At 42.3% G+C, this 19,313-nt stretch overlaps 1 protein-coding gene across 1 annotated transcript; it reads right to left on the minus strand.

Moving 5' to 3' along the window:
* Window positions 1-10,645: 10,645 nt before the first annotated feature.
* On the minus strand, window positions 10,646-18,506 carry phf19 (PHD finger protein 19). The gene is made up of 14 exons (XM_069683524.1): window positions 18,255-18,506; window positions 16,958-17,141; window positions 16,762-16,843; window positions 16,286-16,393; window positions 14,416-14,510; window positions 13,981-14,129; window positions 13,801-13,896; window positions 13,524-13,713; window positions 13,335-13,402; window positions 13,097-13,237; window positions 12,886-12,949; window positions 11,319-11,404; window positions 11,151-11,237; window positions 10,646-10,991 (listed from the first exon to the last, which is right to left on the minus strand). Exons 2-14 carry the CDS (start codon window positions 17,138-17,140, stop codon window positions 10,646-10,648), a joined length of 1,695 nt encoding a protein of 564 aa, XP_069539625.1. The 5' UTR covers window position 17,141; window positions 18,255-18,506.
* Window positions 18,507-19,313: the final 807 nt, after the last annotated feature.

Here is a 19,313-nt window from a genome sequence, read left to right on the forward strand (position 1 = left end):
ACACCTGGTGGAGCAGTGTATGGACTCAATGGTTTTTGTAAAATCAGTACATTTGTTTTCTTCTGTTGCCATTTTCAGCCATAACTACAACATTGAAAGATATACCTGGAAGTCCGACCTATCAGGCGTTTCTCATGTGTTTGTTGCATGTTATGTGTTTTATGGAAACAGATTCATAATTCAAATGATTCATTGATCCGGTTGTAATAAATAAAAGTTTCAGGTATTTGTGAATTTAAAACAGCATGTGTATAAACATGTTTTTCTGGGTGTTTGGGGCTGCTGCAGGGGGTAGAATCATTTCTTTAAGTAACTTAGGGATCGTGGTCACCTAGTCCTCAAAACAACCCATCAAACACAGCCCTTCAGTTGCAGATTTCAAACACAGTTGTAGAAAAATTCCCAGAATGCTTTGCAAACTCAGGCATTGTAACATCTAACAAGGCTATGGGTGCAGGGAAAGATATATAAGCCCATATCTTCTATATCTATTTAACAATCTGTTGAAATAATCTGTTGGGACTTAGATACAACGCTGTGGAATTATGGGTAACTGATAATCAATACTATGTCCGTCAGGTAGCTTACCTGGTGTCAGCGGTGTTGATCAGGTCAGACCTCATGCTGGTCGGACGAGGCAATTTAGGATGAGATCGAGTCCGACGGAGAGACTGTTTCAACCTCCGGGAGAGAAACCCCTGAAGAAGACGAAGGACAAGAGGAAGAAGAAGAAAGATAAGAAGAAGGAGAAGGGGAGGAAGGAGATGAAGAAGAAAGAGAAGGAGGAGGAGGAGAAGGAGAAGATGAAGGAGAAGAGGGTGGTGATTAATTTATTTTTGCAGCAAAGGCTAAGACCTTTATTGATTAATTGATTGATCCTCTAGTTGATAAACAAACTGTGTCAGGCCACATCAGGCCGGTGGATCATCTGTATCTCTGTGTGTCACCTGCAGGTGGAGCCGGTCAGCTGATCTACAGCTGACGACAGCTGAGCTCCAGTTACCATGGAAACAGCAGGCTGATCCCAGCTGAGAGGAGTGTGTGTGTGTGTGTGTGTGTGTGTGTGTGTGGGTGTGGGTTTGTGTGGGTGTGCTCACCGTCACTCTGGCAGTGGGTGTGTCCACCGCTGAGCTGCTGGGCATGCTCTGTCGGCGCACCCCTCTCTCTGGAACATCTGGAACAGACAAAGTGCATCATGGGAGTGTTTGTAGTTGCTTCGGCAGCAGTCAGCCATGTTGGCTCCACAGCTGTTGCCTAGGTAACTGGTGGTGACAGTGTTGCCATGGTGACCAGCAGCAGTTGGTGTGTTCGTTTAGCTGAATAATCAGTATTAGAAACAGTAATTTATATATTTCTACAACAATTAAACCCATGATGAACATTTTGTTCATAGTTTAATTTACATCATAGCTGAACTTTAGCACACTGGGATTCAATGATAAGCTTGAATTCAGCCAGTACACCTCAAATTATATGAACCTGATTCAATAACCCTGGTAGTCCTTTGATCTTTTATTTATTTATATTTTTAACAGGTGATTTGTTAACTTTTAACATGTAGGAAGGCGTAATGGGAGCACCTTGTCCCCAACCAAAACATCAGTGGTCTATATCTGTTGCCACTGTAGCCATGTCTCCCCAAAAAGGGATGGATGTATATATTCCTTCTTCTAGTGTTATTTTTACTGTGTATTTATTTTCTCCTGTGCTGTAGTCGCTTTAATAACCTGCTGCTGTAACGCCACAACATTGACTACATTGCATGATTACTGTGTTCGCAATGCGTCTTTGAGATACTCTGCTGCAAATAAAGATCATTCATTCATTAAGCAAATAAATGTGTAGTGTGGTGTACAAAAAAATGCAGTGCTTCCAGGGGACGCGAGTGCCACTGCGCAGTCACCAAGCTACTTGAAGGTTTGTTCTGACGTGTGTGTCAGCAATTATTTTGCAAATATTTATCATGCCTGCATTGTTTTGAAGCAAAGACAAATGTCATAAAATGTAGTGCTTGTAAAGATTTCGTTTCAGGCCATTGCCTTCATTAGACAGGATAGTGAATGAAGTCTGAATGGGGATGACAGTGGCAGCAAAGGGCCGAGGGCTGGAGTCGAACCCCAGGGTGCCGTGCTAAGGACTCAGCCTCTGTACATGTGGCAGGCACTTTAACCTCTGGACCAAACCAGTGCTCCATAAAATGTACGTTTATCATTTGAAGTGTTTTCTACATTATATGAGTTTAAAATGGAATTTAATGAGCTGTTGGCAGCAGGCGCTTACAACAGCTTAGCAAAAAGGAGGCTTTTGGTCATTTTACAAACTGGGGGACGGCATCCCCCCTCAAATCACCCACTGCTTATGGAGATAACACACACACACACACACACACACACTTCATAAGCTGTAAAACCTGCTGTCTGAAGCAGAGGGTTACTCATGATCATTTTTAAATGTAATATGTTGTAAAATCAGTGATAAGGTGGAGAAAACATGACGGTTCTTGTTTTCTGGACTCTCTTTAGAGATTTGCTGATTATATTAAGTTTAGTTTAAGTTATATTAAGTGACTTACCAGAAAAAAGTTTTTTGTTGTGTATTTTTGAAAACTGATATCAGCTCTTATACTTTTAATTCAGTTTGAACTTCAGGGAGATTTAATTTTGAAACAATCTAAACTAAATATTCAAACATTTCTGTATTTTTTAAGTCTTAAAAATAAATAAATATTATTTAAAATCCAACATTTGGCAAAACTTTATTTAACTCTTTCCTAAAGAACTCACAGAGAAACTGTCTCTCTGCTACCACTGACCCTCAGCTGCCTCAGCAGGTGAGGTTAACCTGTCTTGGGTTAAGTAACCCCATGAGCAGAGGAGCTCTCAATCATGTTGCCATGGTAGCTGACCTCAGATATCAGATTATGAGATTATTATTATCATTACATCAAGATTAAGCAGAGCAGCTTATCCTGTTGCAGCAGCAAACACATAAACACGGACAGAGACACAAAATAAATGTTTTCTTCTTACCGTTCAAGTCTTCAAAGTCTGCGTCAAACTCCACATCCATCACCTGTCTGTCTGTCTCTACCTGTCTTGAGTTGTCTGTCTGTCTGTAACTGTCTGTCTGTCTGTCTGTAGTTGCCTGTCTTCTTCTTCTGCAGCTGTTAAACCCCTCACGTCCTCCTTACCTTTGTGGGAGGGGCGAGGAGGTCCTGAGGTCACATGGAGAGTGTATCTAAGCAACCAGACGGTACAAGTCTCCGCCCTCTCTGCCAGAAGCAGAGGATGGACCTGAAGACAAGGAGAAGAGGAAGAGGAAAAAGTATCAGAAGAAGTTTAATACTGAGAAGAAGTAGGAGCAAGAGAGCAGCGAAAGAAGCAAAAGAACATGCAGAAGCAAGAAGCAGCGGAGAACAAAATGCTAAAGAAAAGGAAGCAGCAGAAGAACCGGAACAACAAGCAGAAGAAAAAGCAGGAAAAGAAGCACCAGAAGAAGCAGGAGAACATCAAGCGGAAGAAGCAGAGGAAGAAATACTAAGCTTCATAAGAACAAGGAGAAAAAGAAGAAATGGAAGAAGCAGAAAAAGAAAAGTCACAAGAAGTCACAGCAGAGAAGAAGCAGCACAAGAAGCAGAGGTCGAAGCGGAGAAGAAGCAGAAGAAGAGGATGCAGAAACAGCACAAGAAGCAAAAGAAGAAGCAGAACAAGCTCAGAAGAGGCAGAAGAACCAGTTAAAAAGAAAAAAAGCAGGAGAAGAAGCACCACAAGAAGCAGAAGTGGAGGCAGTAGAAAAGCAAAAGAAGCAAGAAGAACCTGTTGGAAAAGAAGCAGAACAACGAGCAATGGAAGCAAAAAATGAAAGCAGGAAAGTAGCACGAGAAAAAGTAGCAGAAGAAGCAGAAGCAAAAAGAAGCAGTGGAGAAGAAAATGCAGTAGAAAAGGACTTAGAGACGGCAAAAGACGCAGCAAAAGAAGCAGAAGAAGAAGCAACAGAAGAACCAGAAGCAGAACAACAAGCAGAAGAAAAATCAGGAAAAGAAGAACCAGTGGAAGTAGCAGAAGAAGCAAAGCAAGAGAAGCAACAGAAGAACCGTTGGAAAAGGAACAGAGTAACAATCAGAAGCAGCTGAGGAATCAGTTGAAAAATCAGGAGAACAAGTAGAGAAAGCAGCAGGAGTTCGAGCAGAAGCTGTTAAACTGTTAGTGTGTGTTTTTACCTCCAGGTTGTTGAGCATCAGTAACTGGGAATCGGACAGGATGCAGAACATTTTACTCCAGACATCAGGCTCCGCCTTCTGACCACACGACAGCCAATGGATGGAGGGGCTCTTCAACTCTGTGACATCACCACAACATCATTGTACACCAGCAGTAGCAGCACCATTTAACCATACACACACCACACATACCATATACACGTACATACACAAAGGCTTACACACGCTGAGTACTGACGGTAAAGGGTCAACAGTTTCCTGACATAATGTTAGGAGATAAAAGAGAGTGTGAGGGTGCTGAAGTGTCCTCCTACTCACCTGTCAACAAGAAACTATATGTGTGCATGGCGTCTGTTGTGTCTGTTTATTTATGTCTGTTCTTAAAGTTCCTATTAAACAGCTAGCGGAGTGCTATTAGATTCTGCATTTTTATGTTTGAACCCTGCACTGACACCTGCTGCACCTTGTTAAATATAAAGAAAGAATACACAGAAACAAACCAGTTGGGAGGTGGCAACGCTGCATCATTTAAGGCTAAAGTTACTGCTAGCTTGTTTGGGTTGCATGTGGTTCTGCTCCCCTGCTTTTTCTAATCACAGAGGGAGCTGATCATCATCTCTGTCCGTTTGTCTGTTGCTGCTCATCTTGCACACTCTCTCTTAGGACACAATTTATTAATGTTGAACAGAAACAACATGAAAAAACCATCACCAACAAGTTGATACACATGTTATTAAACAAAGTGGATGGCCCAATTTTGACCTTTTATCACGTGGGGGAATAAAATCAGGGTCAGAGGGGCAGGTAAATCAAAAGGGCTAACCCACAAGCTAGCTGTCAGGTCCTGCTCTCTGGACTGTGATTTACAGACATGGTTAAGGGATTCATATCTGAGAAAGCTTTTCATTGGATGCAAAATGAGTCAACCTAGAGTGCAGGATGAGTCATGAACATTTTAATATGTTTTTAAAGCGGCAAACTTTTTTGTTCTTGTTGGGCCATAGAGGTGGCCTAGAGCAGGGGTTCTCAAACTTTTAGGGGCCAGGGACCCCTTACAGGGGACATTTTCCAAGGACCCCCTCATAATCGTAACAACGATTAAGCGTATGCTTACTACTACTTGAACTCTTAGATGGGACTACTTGTATGGTAACTTATCAACCTAAATACCTCCAAGCTGTTTCATAATGATAAACAGAAAAACATTTCAAATTGATTCACGTTATTACCACTAAAATACTTACAATATTACAAAGGGTCATTTTATTCAAACTGCTTGTGGACTCAACTTGACAGCATTTATAATTTGCAAGTAATTGATCTTAAAATCTTTCAGAAAAAATGAACAGTAGCAAGAAGCTGCAGGAACGGTTTGCTGCGACCTGAGTGAGTTGAGTGATTCACGACAGATTGACCTCATGTGTCACAATCATGTCAGTTTCTATTGGTCCAAAGCTAACGTGGTCGTGAGTAATGGACACAATACGTACAACATATTTGATTAACATCTTCTTCACATGTCATGGGAACTTTAAAGTCTCTATGCATCTTTAAATTCACTTGATGTTGAATCATCAATCATGATATTGTACAAATACAAGAATCAAAGTGTACCTGACACTGAGTAGGAGCATCCACTTACCTATTACTTTCATCCAGCCCATGTGTTGACACCTGGACAGGTGTTTCACCAGCTCCTCCATGGCAGCAGGATCCTCTGAGGCAGAGACCAGACGCCCGTACGCTGAAGCAGTGTTTGGGGTTAACGAGGTAACTTCTGGGTTAATCCTGGGTTTTCAGGGCTACGCAGAAGTTCACCTCTAACTGGGGTACATGGCCAGAGTAACTTCTGCTGCTCACACCTGATTTGATGCAGGTTATGTTTGAAGTAGATCAACCGGTATTAGAACACCGCCTACTGACCTATCAGCTGTCTTGATCCCAGAGCTGTATGTAGAAGTACTCACAGACAGGTGGTTGGATGTAGAAACCTGGAGCTCGTCTCTTTAGCTGTGCGTTGGATACTCCTCATGCTCTAAGATAACTTTACACGTCTGTCTGACCACCTGTCTGACTGCAGGGACCCTAAAGACGACAACACAAACGGACACACACCTGAGCTGTCTGTTCATGTGCGTTTTGTTTCTCACGTGTCGTTAATGCCTTAACAGTATTAACAGATTACCAACTGCACTCTCACTGCTCCACACACACACACACACACACACACACACACACACACATATCTTCCACCAGAAACACACTGTCTCACACATAAACACACCGCACACCAACTTTCAAACACCCAGCAGAAGCTGAAACAGAAACCAGGAGGTCAAAGGTCAAACAACATTTTTTTTTATTCCAGAGAAAGCTGACAGCTGATTGGTCAGCTGAACAGGAAATAAGGCAAACATACAAACAGTCACATGATCAAAACAACCATCCAACAGGCCAATGGGAGGGGAGCGTGATTACCATGGCAGCGATGAGGAGCTGCAGGTTTAAAGTGACAGAGTGAAAGTTTAACGTCTCAGAGACTGTAAGCACTATTAGCACTGTTAGCATTCCTCATTCAAACCAATGGGCTGTGCTAGCTTCAAGCTAACCAAACAGAAGTGAATATGAGGAACATGTAAATATGTATTTTTTGTAATTCATTTTAAACAGTTGAACAGCAGAAGGCTCCGGATCACTGATCAATCTCTCCGATTGATTTGGGAAAATCAATTTGGTGAGTGAGGTTGATGTTTGCATAGATACTAAGTGTGACAATAGTGCAAGAAAACACACTAAAGAGTTAACACAAGGAAACACTGAACTCTGCTCAGTTTCAATGGGATTTGTAGTTTTTGTTTGTAGTCCGTCATCAGGATAATATTTACTGTTCTAGAAAGAGACAGGTTAAAGACAGAATGTGAACCCACGTTTGTGCGAGAATTCATCCTGTCCACACAAACTACACTGTAAACCATAGAGGTCTAAATCCACAGCTGAGCTTGATTTAATATGAAGCTTTAACAGTTAATAAGGAGGGTTGATGTTTGTTTTGACAGGTCAATGTTGGATTATTGTATTTAAAGCGGACACATAGAGGACAGAGGTCATGTCCGGGTCATGTTTCTAGGAATCTGAGGCGCTTAATGACATGATGACTTTAAATAACACGTTGTGGGAGTTTAAAAACTTACATGACACTGCAGGGAGGACTTTGAAGCATAATTAAAATCATGATTTTTATGGTGATCAAACAGTTAAATTAATAATTTAAAATGTAACTTCTTGTGTAGTAATATTTGAGCAGAATTTAACATCAGGATCTGTAATACCCTGACTCAAGACAATATCTGGTTGTAAACAACTGAGACTCATTCTTCAGATACTTCAGATTCGGTCTCCCATGTTTTACAGTTTTTCATTTCATGGCCTGGTACTGGCCGTTAACCCAGGGGTCGGGAACCTCTGAGCTAACAGATCCTTCTGATTGTCTGAAACAGTGTCCAGGTGTGTCTGTTTTTTAAGGACTGTAAAGATGTGTAAATTCTTTCCTGCTGTGTTCACATGACAGATCTCAGTGGACCTTCACAGGTGAACCAACACTGATTTTTCAAGCCTCATCCACTCTGTGACGTCACAACAGGTGTTCAGGCTGTTGTAACGTCACCGACAGGGAATGAAACCTGTGAACTGTTGGAGATCAGAGCAAAGATTTTCTGAATGAAGGTTTCAGTCTCTTTAACATGAAGTGCTTTATGATGAGTCTGTTAAATTGGGGGAAACTGCTGAATGAAATAACCCACAGGTACAGCAGAGAGGAAAAAGTGCTGTTTGACAGCTAGGGGGCGCTACAGGAACTACAGGAACCTCCGACTGTTTAACATGTCAGAGAAGAAGAAATGTTTGGTTTGACATAACAGAGACACAAACTCCAACTATTACCAGTCTGATAATATACAGAGAAAATACTATAATAATATCAATATAACACTACTGAGTGAGAGTGTGTGTGTGTGAGTGTTTGTGTATGTGTGTATGTATGTGGCGGTCTTTGGCTGTATTTAAACTTTATGCTTGTTCTCACTGAATACTGATTTGACAGGTTTGTGATCCGCTTTGATACCAGATTCCTCCAAACTCACATACAAACAGTCAGGATATCAAGAGGACATACTTTGTGGGAACAAACGTTGAGGGGACATACGTACGACCGGATACTGACGGGAAAATAAGCGGGACAGGGTTTCGTTGGGACATACAAAGAGCAGGGTTTTTGCTGGGGCGTAGGTAGGTCATGTTTTGTGGGGACAATTGGGACGGGGTATTGTAGGGGCATATGATATTGTGGGGACAAACATAGGACAGGGTATTGTGGGGACTCAATTAAAATGCGGGTTTGTTGGGACATACGTACATTGGATAGAGATTTGGTTGGAACGTATGTAGGACCCAAGCGGCAACCTCCGGTCTTGAAAAATGAAGCCAATGCGGAAGTGCAAAAAATTGCAGTTCCTCGAGTGGCCACTTGAGGCTGGCTCCAGAAAACAAGAACTAACATTACAGCAGGTGGGAAAATGCCCATTTTTACAGCAGAAATAAACATGTTTACAGCCTGGTACAAAAAACGGTTTTGTTATAAATAGCTAATTTTATTGTTCATGATAACTGAACGGGGGGTGAATTTTTTTATAACACACCCGTTTTAATTATATTAAGCCTTAAATCATAGGGGTCGGATCACTTGATTGACAGGTGGATCCTGCTGGCAGTCTGCTAGACGTCAACACAGACACAGACACTGAGCTTAACTTCACCTGTTTGTGTTGTTGGAGACTTTTGGGGATTTTTTCATTCAAAGTTTGGACAAATAATCTCTCTGTGGGATTTATGGAACTTTATGGCTGTGCAAGAAGTCTGAGCTCCAGCTTTTCGGTGAGTTAAATGCTCGTGTTATTGTATTGAAATATTTTTAGCACTAAGTAGCAGGTATACTGTGCTCCCTTTAGCTGCTTGTTAGCCTGTGCAGTGTTTATTTATTTAATCGTCGGTCAGTAAATAGGAGGCAGGAGTTGCTGGCGTTTCCCCGGAGAGATTACAGCGGACCGTAGTGATGAAGAGACCGGTTCTTTTACGTTTCCCGTTACGTGTCGGCTCGCTGCTCTCTCACCGGGCGAGCGAGCAGCGAGTCCGCTACCTCTTTAGTCTGATAACTAAACACCTGCAGTCAGTCACCGACAGAATCTCCTCCTGGGAAAGTCAAACCAGCTCATTCATGATTTATACAGTCTATGGATAATAACCGTTAGCTACGCTGAGGAGCATATAGCCTAGCTTCATAGCCGTAGCTGGCTGATTCATGCGGCCCGCCCATAGAGCTCATCCATAGGCTGTAGCTCGGTCGCGCTCCGCCTCTTTGCCCGTCTCTAAATTAACTGTCTCTGGCATTTCCAATATGGCGACCCCCAGCGGCGGCGCAATTCGGGCTTCCAAACGCTTCTTCAGAAACCAATGGGTGACGTCACTGAGACTACGTCCATTATTTATACAGTCTATGGTAGGACCAGATATTGTGGGAAAAAAACCACAGAACAGGGTTTTGTAGGGACATATAGAGGAAAGGATATTGTTGGGACATAAGAAGGACAAATACTGTGAGGACATACAAAAGGCAGGGTATTGTGGGGACTAACCTACTGTGGGGTTTTATTGGGACAGGGCTGTGGGTACAAAAGAGCTTCTATATCTCTTCGTCCTGCAGCGAAGAGAGGACGGAGAGATATAGAAGATCTTTTGTACCCACAGCCATCAGACTTTTTAATTCTTTAGTAAATGGTAGATGAGATGCCAGACAAATGAATTTCCCTTTGGGGATCAATAAAGTTATTGTTATTGTTATTGTTATTGTTATTGTTATTGTTATTGTTACAAAGGGCATGGTTTTTGTGATGACATACCTGGGACAGTGTTTTTGTAGGGACATTTGTTGTGGAGACATATGTAGGCAGGATTAACTTTTATCAGACTCAGTCCTCTAGTTTCTGTAGCAGTTCTTAATCATCTTAATCTCTATCTAATAGACCAATATGGGGCCTAATCTTAACCTACGACACTTAGATTGTAGATCTTGTCTGGTTCCTTTTAAAAGCAGAATTAAATATTTTGTGTGTTAATTTGTATGTTTAAAAAAGTATAAAATTCAGTAACTTTTCTGTTTAACATGTTTAAAAACACTTAACTTACATTAAAACTGAGAACCTCAGAAACATGAACACCTGAACAGGTAGTCTGTAAGATGGACTGTTGTCATTGGCAAAGGAAGTATGTCAGCGTTACTTGAGAGGTGACCGGGTTTCTGATTGGATTGGACCAGTGAGCATGTGAGAAAGGAGTAAGCGGAATCAAAGCTTCACCAGACATCTTGTTAACGTCCTAATAAGGTGTTGTCCCCTCCCACTCCAGCAGGTACTGGACCGTCCCCTGAGGAGTGACACGTCGAGCCAACACCTGGTACCTTTCCCCATTGGTCAGTCTGCCCGCCACTCCGAAATACGAGGAGATGGATGAGTGGAGGTCGGAGGAGTCGGAGGGAATCTGGGAGGGATCAGACAGGAAGTGGGAGGAGTCTGTTGTCAGGTGGGAATGGTTTGTCGCTTCTTGGTCCTCCAGCATCGCAGACGGCTCCTCGCCTCCAAGCTCCTCCCCTGCCTCGCTACGATTGGTCCAATGGCTGTAGCTGTTGGTAGGCAACTTCCTCTTCCTGCTACCAACTCTCCTCCTGAGGACACAGAGCAAAACGTTTAAAGGCAAAAGAATTAACTATAATTTTATTTATTGGACAAATATTTTAAGAATTTGTACTTTGATATACTGTATTTTTTTTAATGTATCTGTTCAATATTGATCAAACTGGAGGGGTTATTAAACAGCATCTGACCTGAAGTGATAGGAGGCGCTGGTGGTAGCAGAGCCTGAGGTGGAGGCATCAGTGGAGTCCTGATCAATACTGACAGTTCTACTGGAACTGCTGGGATAAGACAATCAGACGATAGTCACACGATGATGTTTTGAAAATTAATTACTGTTGAACTGATCTCAATCTCACCTCTTTAGGCTCTGCAGCTCGTCCAGGGTGAAGTCAAAGATGTTGGCCATGTGATGGTTGGACGTCCAGCTGCAGGACAGCTCGTTCTAATCACACGGAGACACACACACATGTAATTACAAATTACGGGTACAATTTTGACACATTTTTTAACCCAATTAAAAATGGGATGATCAAAGGAGATGGTTTACACAACTGTTTACATGCATTGATTCTTTTTGCAGCAGAAAGCTAAAGTTACCATCTTTAAGTTTATATCTCAGTTGTTGACAACATTTCATTCTGTTACCTGTGGAATGAAATGTGATGAAAACAGGAGATGGTTGTTTGTATATGACTTATCTAAAATAAAAAACCCTAAAGAGCACAACTTAGAAAACTTACATAACCTTTTAGCTTAGGTTGTACAGATTTTACAGATGCGAAGTATTCACAGATACCTTCAGAAGTGACATGAAAATCAGCTAAGTTAGAGAGTTAACTATGTAAACACTGTAATTCTACTGATCACACTAACAAAACACCTTTGCACTCACTATAAAATTGTTGTGTGTGTTTATTTTCCAGAATTTGATGAAAGAATGCATGACTTTTGTATTTTATTTTCATTTATGACACAGTGTCAATACTTGTATCCATTATTATGGATTCTTAACTTACTAAACCTTTTAGCATAGGCCGTACATATTCTAGAGTACGACTGAGTGTTAGGGCAACATTGAGGAAAAAAATGTATCTAAGATTTCGGGAATAAAGTCGTAATATTACGAGAAAAAAAATCATTATATAATGAGAATAGAGTCGTGATTTCGCAGAGGTGATCGATGAATGGTTTTCATCCCCTCTCCCACCACCCCCCTCACAGAACAGGCTCCAACCCCCGAATCTCATCTCCCAGCTGTGCCCTCCCTTTCTTGTAGTTCTGCTCTCTCCTTTTCCCCTCACCATTTAGTTATGCAGGCGCTGGCTAATTTGAACACGTTTGCAAAACAACATTTGCGGTTACATGCATCCCAGTGTTGGTTTTGATTTTCTTGTCTTGTTCAGCTTGTTTCCCATGTATGCAGTGGAAAGGTGTGGGTAAGAAGCTGAAAAGTGAGCTCAGGAAAGGCCCTGAAAAAAACTACGGTTTTAAACACACAGCGGGCAAAGAGCAACATCATCCACTGCACACCCTTTTAAAGGGTTAAAGTGCAGATGCCTCACTCCTCTGATAGCTTTTTATCTGCTCCTTCAAAATCATGTCCCTGTACCGAAGAAGATGTGCACGAAACTGAGAGAAAAACAGAAAAGGACAGAATGAGAGAGAAGAGTACAGAGAAAAAAAATGAGAAAATTACGACTTTATTCTCGTAATATTACGTCTTTTTTTCTCATAAAAATAGGATTTTATTTACGTAATATTATGAGTTTATTCTCTAAATCTCCACCGACTAGAGACTTAGTCAGTAGAGGATACTAAAGAAATGACATCACAGTAAGCAAAATTATAAATGAAGACACTGACAGAACATTTCTCTTGTAGAGCTAATAAATCTAATAAACATACAGAGGGGGTAAATCTTACATTAGGAATAGCATCTTCTAGTAGCCACTTGGATTTCCTCTTCTTCCTCTCAGCCGAAGCATTGCTAAACACAAATACAGTTTTTGTTAATCACAGAGACTCAAGTTGCAGTTTTCAGCTAATATGATGATGAGGACGATTGTTGGTGTTTGGCCTAAAAATCCAGAGTTAAAAACTATGAACTGGACTGGACCTTAAGAAACGCCTGTACCTGACCACGCCTTTCTTACGCCCCCGTCCTCCATCGTTCGGAGCGCGCTCAGGAAAGAGCTTGGAGGGGGGGTTAGGTGGAACTCTAGTCCTCAGACGAAAGATGCACTTCCTCTTCTTGATCTCCTTCCCACACAGAAACCTGAACACGCAAACAGTTATGGATACATGGTAGAAAAATGTTGATGAGAGCAGTGGATATTCACCTCATGTTACCTAACCATTTCTAAGTTTCTTACTTGCTCTTGTATTTATTCAGAGCGTCTAGCAGGTGCTGCCCTCTCTCTGATGGAGGTGTGTTAGACAGCTATAAAACAAACAAACAAACAAACAGTTGATAACTGGGTCAAGGGTCTGTCAGGCTGAAATAACGGGATGGTTTGGTTAAGTACAGTCTGGCTCAGGATTAGTTAAGTTCAGTCTGTTACCTTCCCAAGCTGTAAATGGTCCCAGTTTGCAGAGACAAAGGCCAGGATCTCGTCCAGCTCAAAGTATTTCTTCTTGCTGCTGACTGACAGGTTGTAGAGGACCAAGTGAACCAGATCGACCCACCTCAGAGACAGACGCCGGACATACTCTGATCCTTTATTACACACCGAACACAGGAAGAGGTAGAACCTGAGGAGGAGGGGAGAGATCATCAAAACACACAGGACCACATAGGAGAAGTGAGGGACAAGTAAAGAGGAGGTGTTGTTGTAGTACCTGTCTCCAAACATCATGGACTCCTGCAGACACTGAGCGCAGGCTTCATGGAACCACTGCTGACACCTGAAACACTGCAGCATCTTCAGGTACCACCTGCACACACAGCACAAGCACCATGTAAGAGACTGATCATCAGTGATGTCATAGTGTGCTTGACTCTGGTTGGTTGGTTCTTACTCTCCAGGGCCTCCACAGTAACAATAACACTGCTGCTGGTTGGTCCGATGTTGGGAGTCCCAGTCCAGTGAGTCCAGGTCGTACAGTAACACCTGCTTCATAGCCGACAAAGCTTTGGCTATAGGACCTTTCTTTAGAGCACCCCCTTTCTGAGTGGAGGGCAGACAGACAGGTAATCAGGCAGAGAGACCGGGAGATCATTTTTTATGTATTTAAAAGTGTCAGACATGTGTTTCAGTCTCATGTGTGCTCAACAGAAATTATTATGGTAGATCCCGAACACCAAGCTGAACACAAAGTGGCTTTCTTAAACATTAGAAGCAACAGAGGTGACCCTAAAGTAGACAGTGTTCTTATTCCAAGCCGTCGATGACCATACCAGACAAGACCACAGCACAACCTGCTATCATCTAGTGTGTGTGTGTGTGTTATTACCCTGACAGCCAGAGCAAAGACACAACGTCTACAGAACCAAGGACTAAGGCTGTTGCTGCCCTCTACCGGAGGAACATGACACTGCTGGTGGAAACCTGTCACAGAGAGAATCAGACAGGCAGAGAGAAAGTATTACTATAATATGGCTGAGCACATGGACAAACTAAAGGTGCATATATCATATTTATCATAATAAGGGCTGAGACGTCAATAAAAATGATGAAGTTTTGTCAGGGTTTAACACAGTTTTTCCACCAGAGAGACGGGGTCATCTTTAAACTGTAAAACTCGTTGATTTGTTTTAATTCCTTATTTTAAGAGTAACTGCACACTTAAAAATGTTTTAAGTGTGTAAATGTTTGACTTTATTTGACAGGACATCTCAAGATAGACAAATGTTGGGACTAGAGAGTGGGGGATGACATGCACCAAATGATCGGCAGACCGGGAGTTGAGCCTGCGATCAGTGCGATGGGGACTGTAGCCTCTATGCATGGGGCGCCCGCTCTACCAACTGAGCTAAACCAGCGCTCCTTAAACATGTTTTTGAGCTGTAATCTAAATCATATTGCTGTACTGTGATGAAACACATCAATGCTGGTGTCAATATTGACAATTATTAGCAAATTTATAAAAATCCTCATTTCATGGGTTGGAAATGGCTCAACACGGCATCTACTGTTTTAAATCAGCCCTGGACCTTGCCAGCCGATGGTGACGTAGAGGCGACCGTTTGGGACAAAATTACATCATGAAATTAATTTAAAAAAAGGAATGTTAAAGCCTGTCAGTCAGAGGTGGGCGCTACACCCCCCCCGGCCCCCGTCTTTGAGAGGGAGTCTTTGAGAGGGAGTCTGTGAAACCGCGCTCATTTTCAATTATATCAAGACACATCATTCACTAAAGTTAACACTATTTTTGCTAGCACACTGTACATTAGCCTTTTAGCCAACATTATGTTACCACTCAGCGACTGCGCCCATTCTCTTTTCAGAATCAGAATCACAAATAACTGTCACAGGCTGCACACCTGGTCGGCGCATGCGCACTTGCGTTGCCTCGGCTCTGAAAGCTCCGGCTTCAGGCATTAGCGGGGCTGGAGCCAACGGCTCGCACTGGTAGGGCTCGGGACCACCACCATCCTCCACCACACTAAAGTGCTCTTCAGGGGACTCTGGAGGGGAGAAGTCCTCCACCTCAAAAAAGCCCTCTGTGGCATATGTGCCTGGTGACTCTGTCGCCCTCCATTGTTCTCTGGCCAGGGGAGGTGAGGTCACTGAGCTGCTGGACACACCCACCCCCCCCTCCACCCCCCTCTCAGCCTCTTGCCCACTTTGAGCATTTTTCAAAATTGTGCAGTGGTTGGAGTTATGATCAGACCTGTGGGTGCAGTTACACTTTAAAATATATCTAAAGATTAAAGCACTTGCAGATATTTCTAGAGTTGTTCCAATACCGATACCAATACCAGTATCAGTATCGACTTCCAATACTAGACTAAAAAAGTGCTACCAGGTTTCAGGTGAATCAGCATCTGGCAATAATAATCAACAAAAGGGCATTGCTAGCTGCAGTGTAATGCTGATCAAAGCTAGCGAAATGTCAGTAATCAGCATTCTTCCGTTAATAAAATGTTTGTTTTTGCACGGAAATCAGAAAGCTACTCTATATCGGCCAATAGCTAAGTCTAGTCATCGGATTTGGTATTGGGAAGGAAAAAAATGGTATCAAAACCCCTCTAGATATATCACCATCTAAGCTTACAGATCCAGGATCAGATCAACATGTACCTAAATACACTGTCACCAAAGTCATGTGACTGTGTCTGACAGTTAACTAGTTTAACTGACCAGAAACCTGTCTCACTCACCGATGCCACACTTCCCACAGATGAGGATCTGGTTGTTGTTTTGGCTGTCAGAGTTTGGCTCCGCCTCCCGACACACGGAGCAGCGAGGCTCCTCCCCCGGTACTCCAGCTGTAACGGGGTTTGAGGAAAGATTTTAACTGATGGCAAGTGTTAAAGGGAGACAGAAGACAGAACCATGATGGTGAGACACATCTGCCTGTCTCTCTCTTTCTTCATTTCTAAATGTCTACCTGTCTTTCTCAACATGTTGGATGTCTCTTGCTACCTGTCTGTCTCTCTTTACTAGTCTGTCTGTAAGTCTTTTTCCACCTTTCATTGAGTCTCTGTTTATTTGTCTGTCAGTTTTTTCTCAACCTGTCTACCAGTCTCTCTCCTACCTATCTGTGTCTCTGTCTAAACATCCCTGTCTCTGTCTCTCTCTGTCTCGCTCTCCCTACTTGTCTTTCAGTCTCTCCACCTGTCTGTCAGTCTCTCACCATGTTGGATGTCCTTCCAGAGGACCCAGAATTTGGAGTTGTCCTCAAACGTGACAAAGCAGCTCTGCCTGGGGGGACTCACCTGTCCACCAATCACAACACAAAGATTTAAACCAACCAATCAGAAGATAGGCTCTGTTATTTTGTGTGTGTGTGTGTGTGTTTTGTGTGTGTATTTTAGTTTTGTGTGTCTTACCCTCTGAATCTTGCCCAGGTAGTAAAGTCCATCTGACCAGTGGCAGAGGACGAACTGTCCAACACTCAGGCTGGACTCAGCACCATCCCCATCTTCCAAACCGCGCCCTTTCTGACAGGCACCACCTCCTGGAGACACCTCTGGCTCCAGATCAGAGAAGGGTTCATACAGGTCCTCATACATCCTGCAGAGAGACAGGTAGTTTAGTAAGTTTAAGTAAGTTAAGACTGATAGCATACAAAAGTCAAATTTTGCGCACACCACATGCAAATTAAGTGGATTTTTTCCAAGCTATAAGCATTGCAATTCTACTGATAGCCTGACATTACATCACAAATTGTAAATCAGAATTCCATTAAACATAGCTGACACAGAAAGCTGGTACTTAGTGTCCATATGAGAAATCCTAGCACCCAGCCTGGCTAAACTGTATAAAACTGGAAGTCAGATACCCGCACAGCCAGTATCCAATTTCACACCGTGATATGTGTATAGTATCTGAATGACTATTCTTTCAAATAAACAAATCTAAGATCCCATCTCTGTGCTTATGTCAAATTAATCATCAGTCAGTCAGATGCTGTACACTGTAGTTTCAGTTTATACATTCAGTTAGTGTAAATTATCACAGATGAGGATGTATGTTTGTCCAATATTAAACACAAAGACTGCCCTATAATGCTGTCTGTCTGTCTACATATCACTGTTCACATAAGCCTGAAAACCTTCATACAGACAGACAGGTAGTCAGATAGCTTTCACCCACTCAGTGAGACAGTTAGACAGACAGGTTGTCGCTGCTGTGATTCATTCCTGAACTGTCAGGGGGCTTTTTGACATGTCGGAGCCTGCGCAGTGCATCCTCCCATCAGAACCGAGACGAGCATACCGTTAACTGCCTAACCACCAACTAACCATCGTTTACTACCCACCCACGGGCCTGGGTCACAACGATTTAATAACGGAAAAACACTAGAAAAAACACTGATAACTCATCTGTGTTACATTAACTAACGTAACATACCTTCTGTCTTTCCTTCAAATACACATAGTGACCGTTGGCTTAGATGTAACGGCTCCGGTAACTAAACGGTTATAACAGTTTTCTGCTCTGAGCGCTTCAGTCTGCCGTTACAAACGTTACCGTGCAGGATATCGGTCAGTGAAGCGGGTTATTAAATCGCTATTCATAACGATATGACTGAATAAACTGCTAATAAACTGTCTGACACGGGTTAAAACAGCGGGCTTAATCGTCCAGAAGCAGGTTAAAATATAGAAAACAGAGTTGTCTTACCTTCACTGATCCAGTCTGTGTCCACCTGTCCTCCGAACAGACACACAGACAGGCGGGTGTTGCTGCGAAAGACAGTTTGGACTCCACCAAGAAAGGCAAACAATTAGTCTATTCCTCAGTACCTTCTGCTTCTGTCTGCCTCTGTCCTTTCCCACTTTCCCGTCCTGTCTCCCCGTCTCTGTGCTGTCAGTTTCTGTCCTGTCGCCCTGTCTCTGGTTTCTGTGGCGCTAAACTTCAAACTTCGTCCGTCGCCATTTTTTCACTTTTCCCGCGAATCAGAAGAGGAGGCTTTCCGTAATTTGCATAAGCTTCATCGTCACTGCCGTCATCCATAGCGTCATCACGTCATCACCAGGAAGTTCTGTACTGGTTCAAATCATTGCCCTATTCAAAACTCCATTCACTTTTTACTCTGTTTTCATTCAATTCAGTCATTCATATGATCATTTTCGAAACAATATTTGACCAAATAAGACATTTTCTGCTTACAAAAACAAAAATACATACAAGTCTTGCCCTCTATGATTTTGTTTTTCCGATATTTCTTAATATGATTTATATATTTCATTATCAGTCTTCACATTGGTTGATATTTTGTTAATAAAACAATAAGGTAAGCAAGCACACTGTTTTATGTGATCTTTAATATTGTTTGTATGATTTGAATCCCTATGATAGAAAGCTCCACAGGTACAGGTAGCCTACTAACTGGATCTTGTGGTGATATTGCTTTCTCAACTGCTAAGACATAATCTTTTTTACCCAGTTTTATTGGTTTCAAGGTTAATTCAAATTGTAGCCAAGTATTGTTCATAATGATCTGAAGCAAAAACACACCAGGAACGACAATTTTGGGCTTCGAATCCGTTAAGGGATCATTGTTTGGCTGTTTAGTTAAAATAACAACGAACATTCTCCAGAAACACGTACCCTACCTTTAAGGCATAAATTTACTTTAAGCAAGTAAATATGAGCCCAAATATCTTGTCAGGGATCAGTGATGTTAACTGTGATCAGACATTTACAACAACAGACGGTGAACAGAGGGAGGTAAAGCTT

Source organism: Semicossyphus pulcher, unplaced genomic scaffold (assembly GCF_022749685.1).
Source record: "Semicossyphus pulcher isolate SPU_LCO1_2020_fin unplaced genomic scaffold, fSemPul1.0.p SCAF_6, whole genome shotgun sequence".
In the NCBI taxonomy this organism is placed as follows: Eukaryota; Metazoa; Chordata; class Actinopteri; order Labriformes; family Labridae; genus Semicossyphus; species Semicossyphus pulcher.

What these genes read in the sequence shown, in the direction of transcription:
- phf19 (XM_069683524.1), bottom strand. Translation starts at nt 17,140, where the DNA reads ATGTATGAGGACCTGTATGAACCCTTCTCTGATCTGGAGCCAGAGGTG. An exon ending in CTGGAAGGACATCCAACATG is followed by an intron (nt 16,394 to 16,761) that starts GTGAGAGACTGA and finishes ACCCCGTTACAG; the next exon opens with CTGGAGTACCGGGGGAGGAG. An exon ending in TAGAAGATGCTATTCCTAAT is followed by an intron (nt 11,405 to 12,885) that starts GTAAGATTTACC and finishes CCGTGTGATTAG; the next exon opens with AACGAGCTGTCCTGCAGCTG.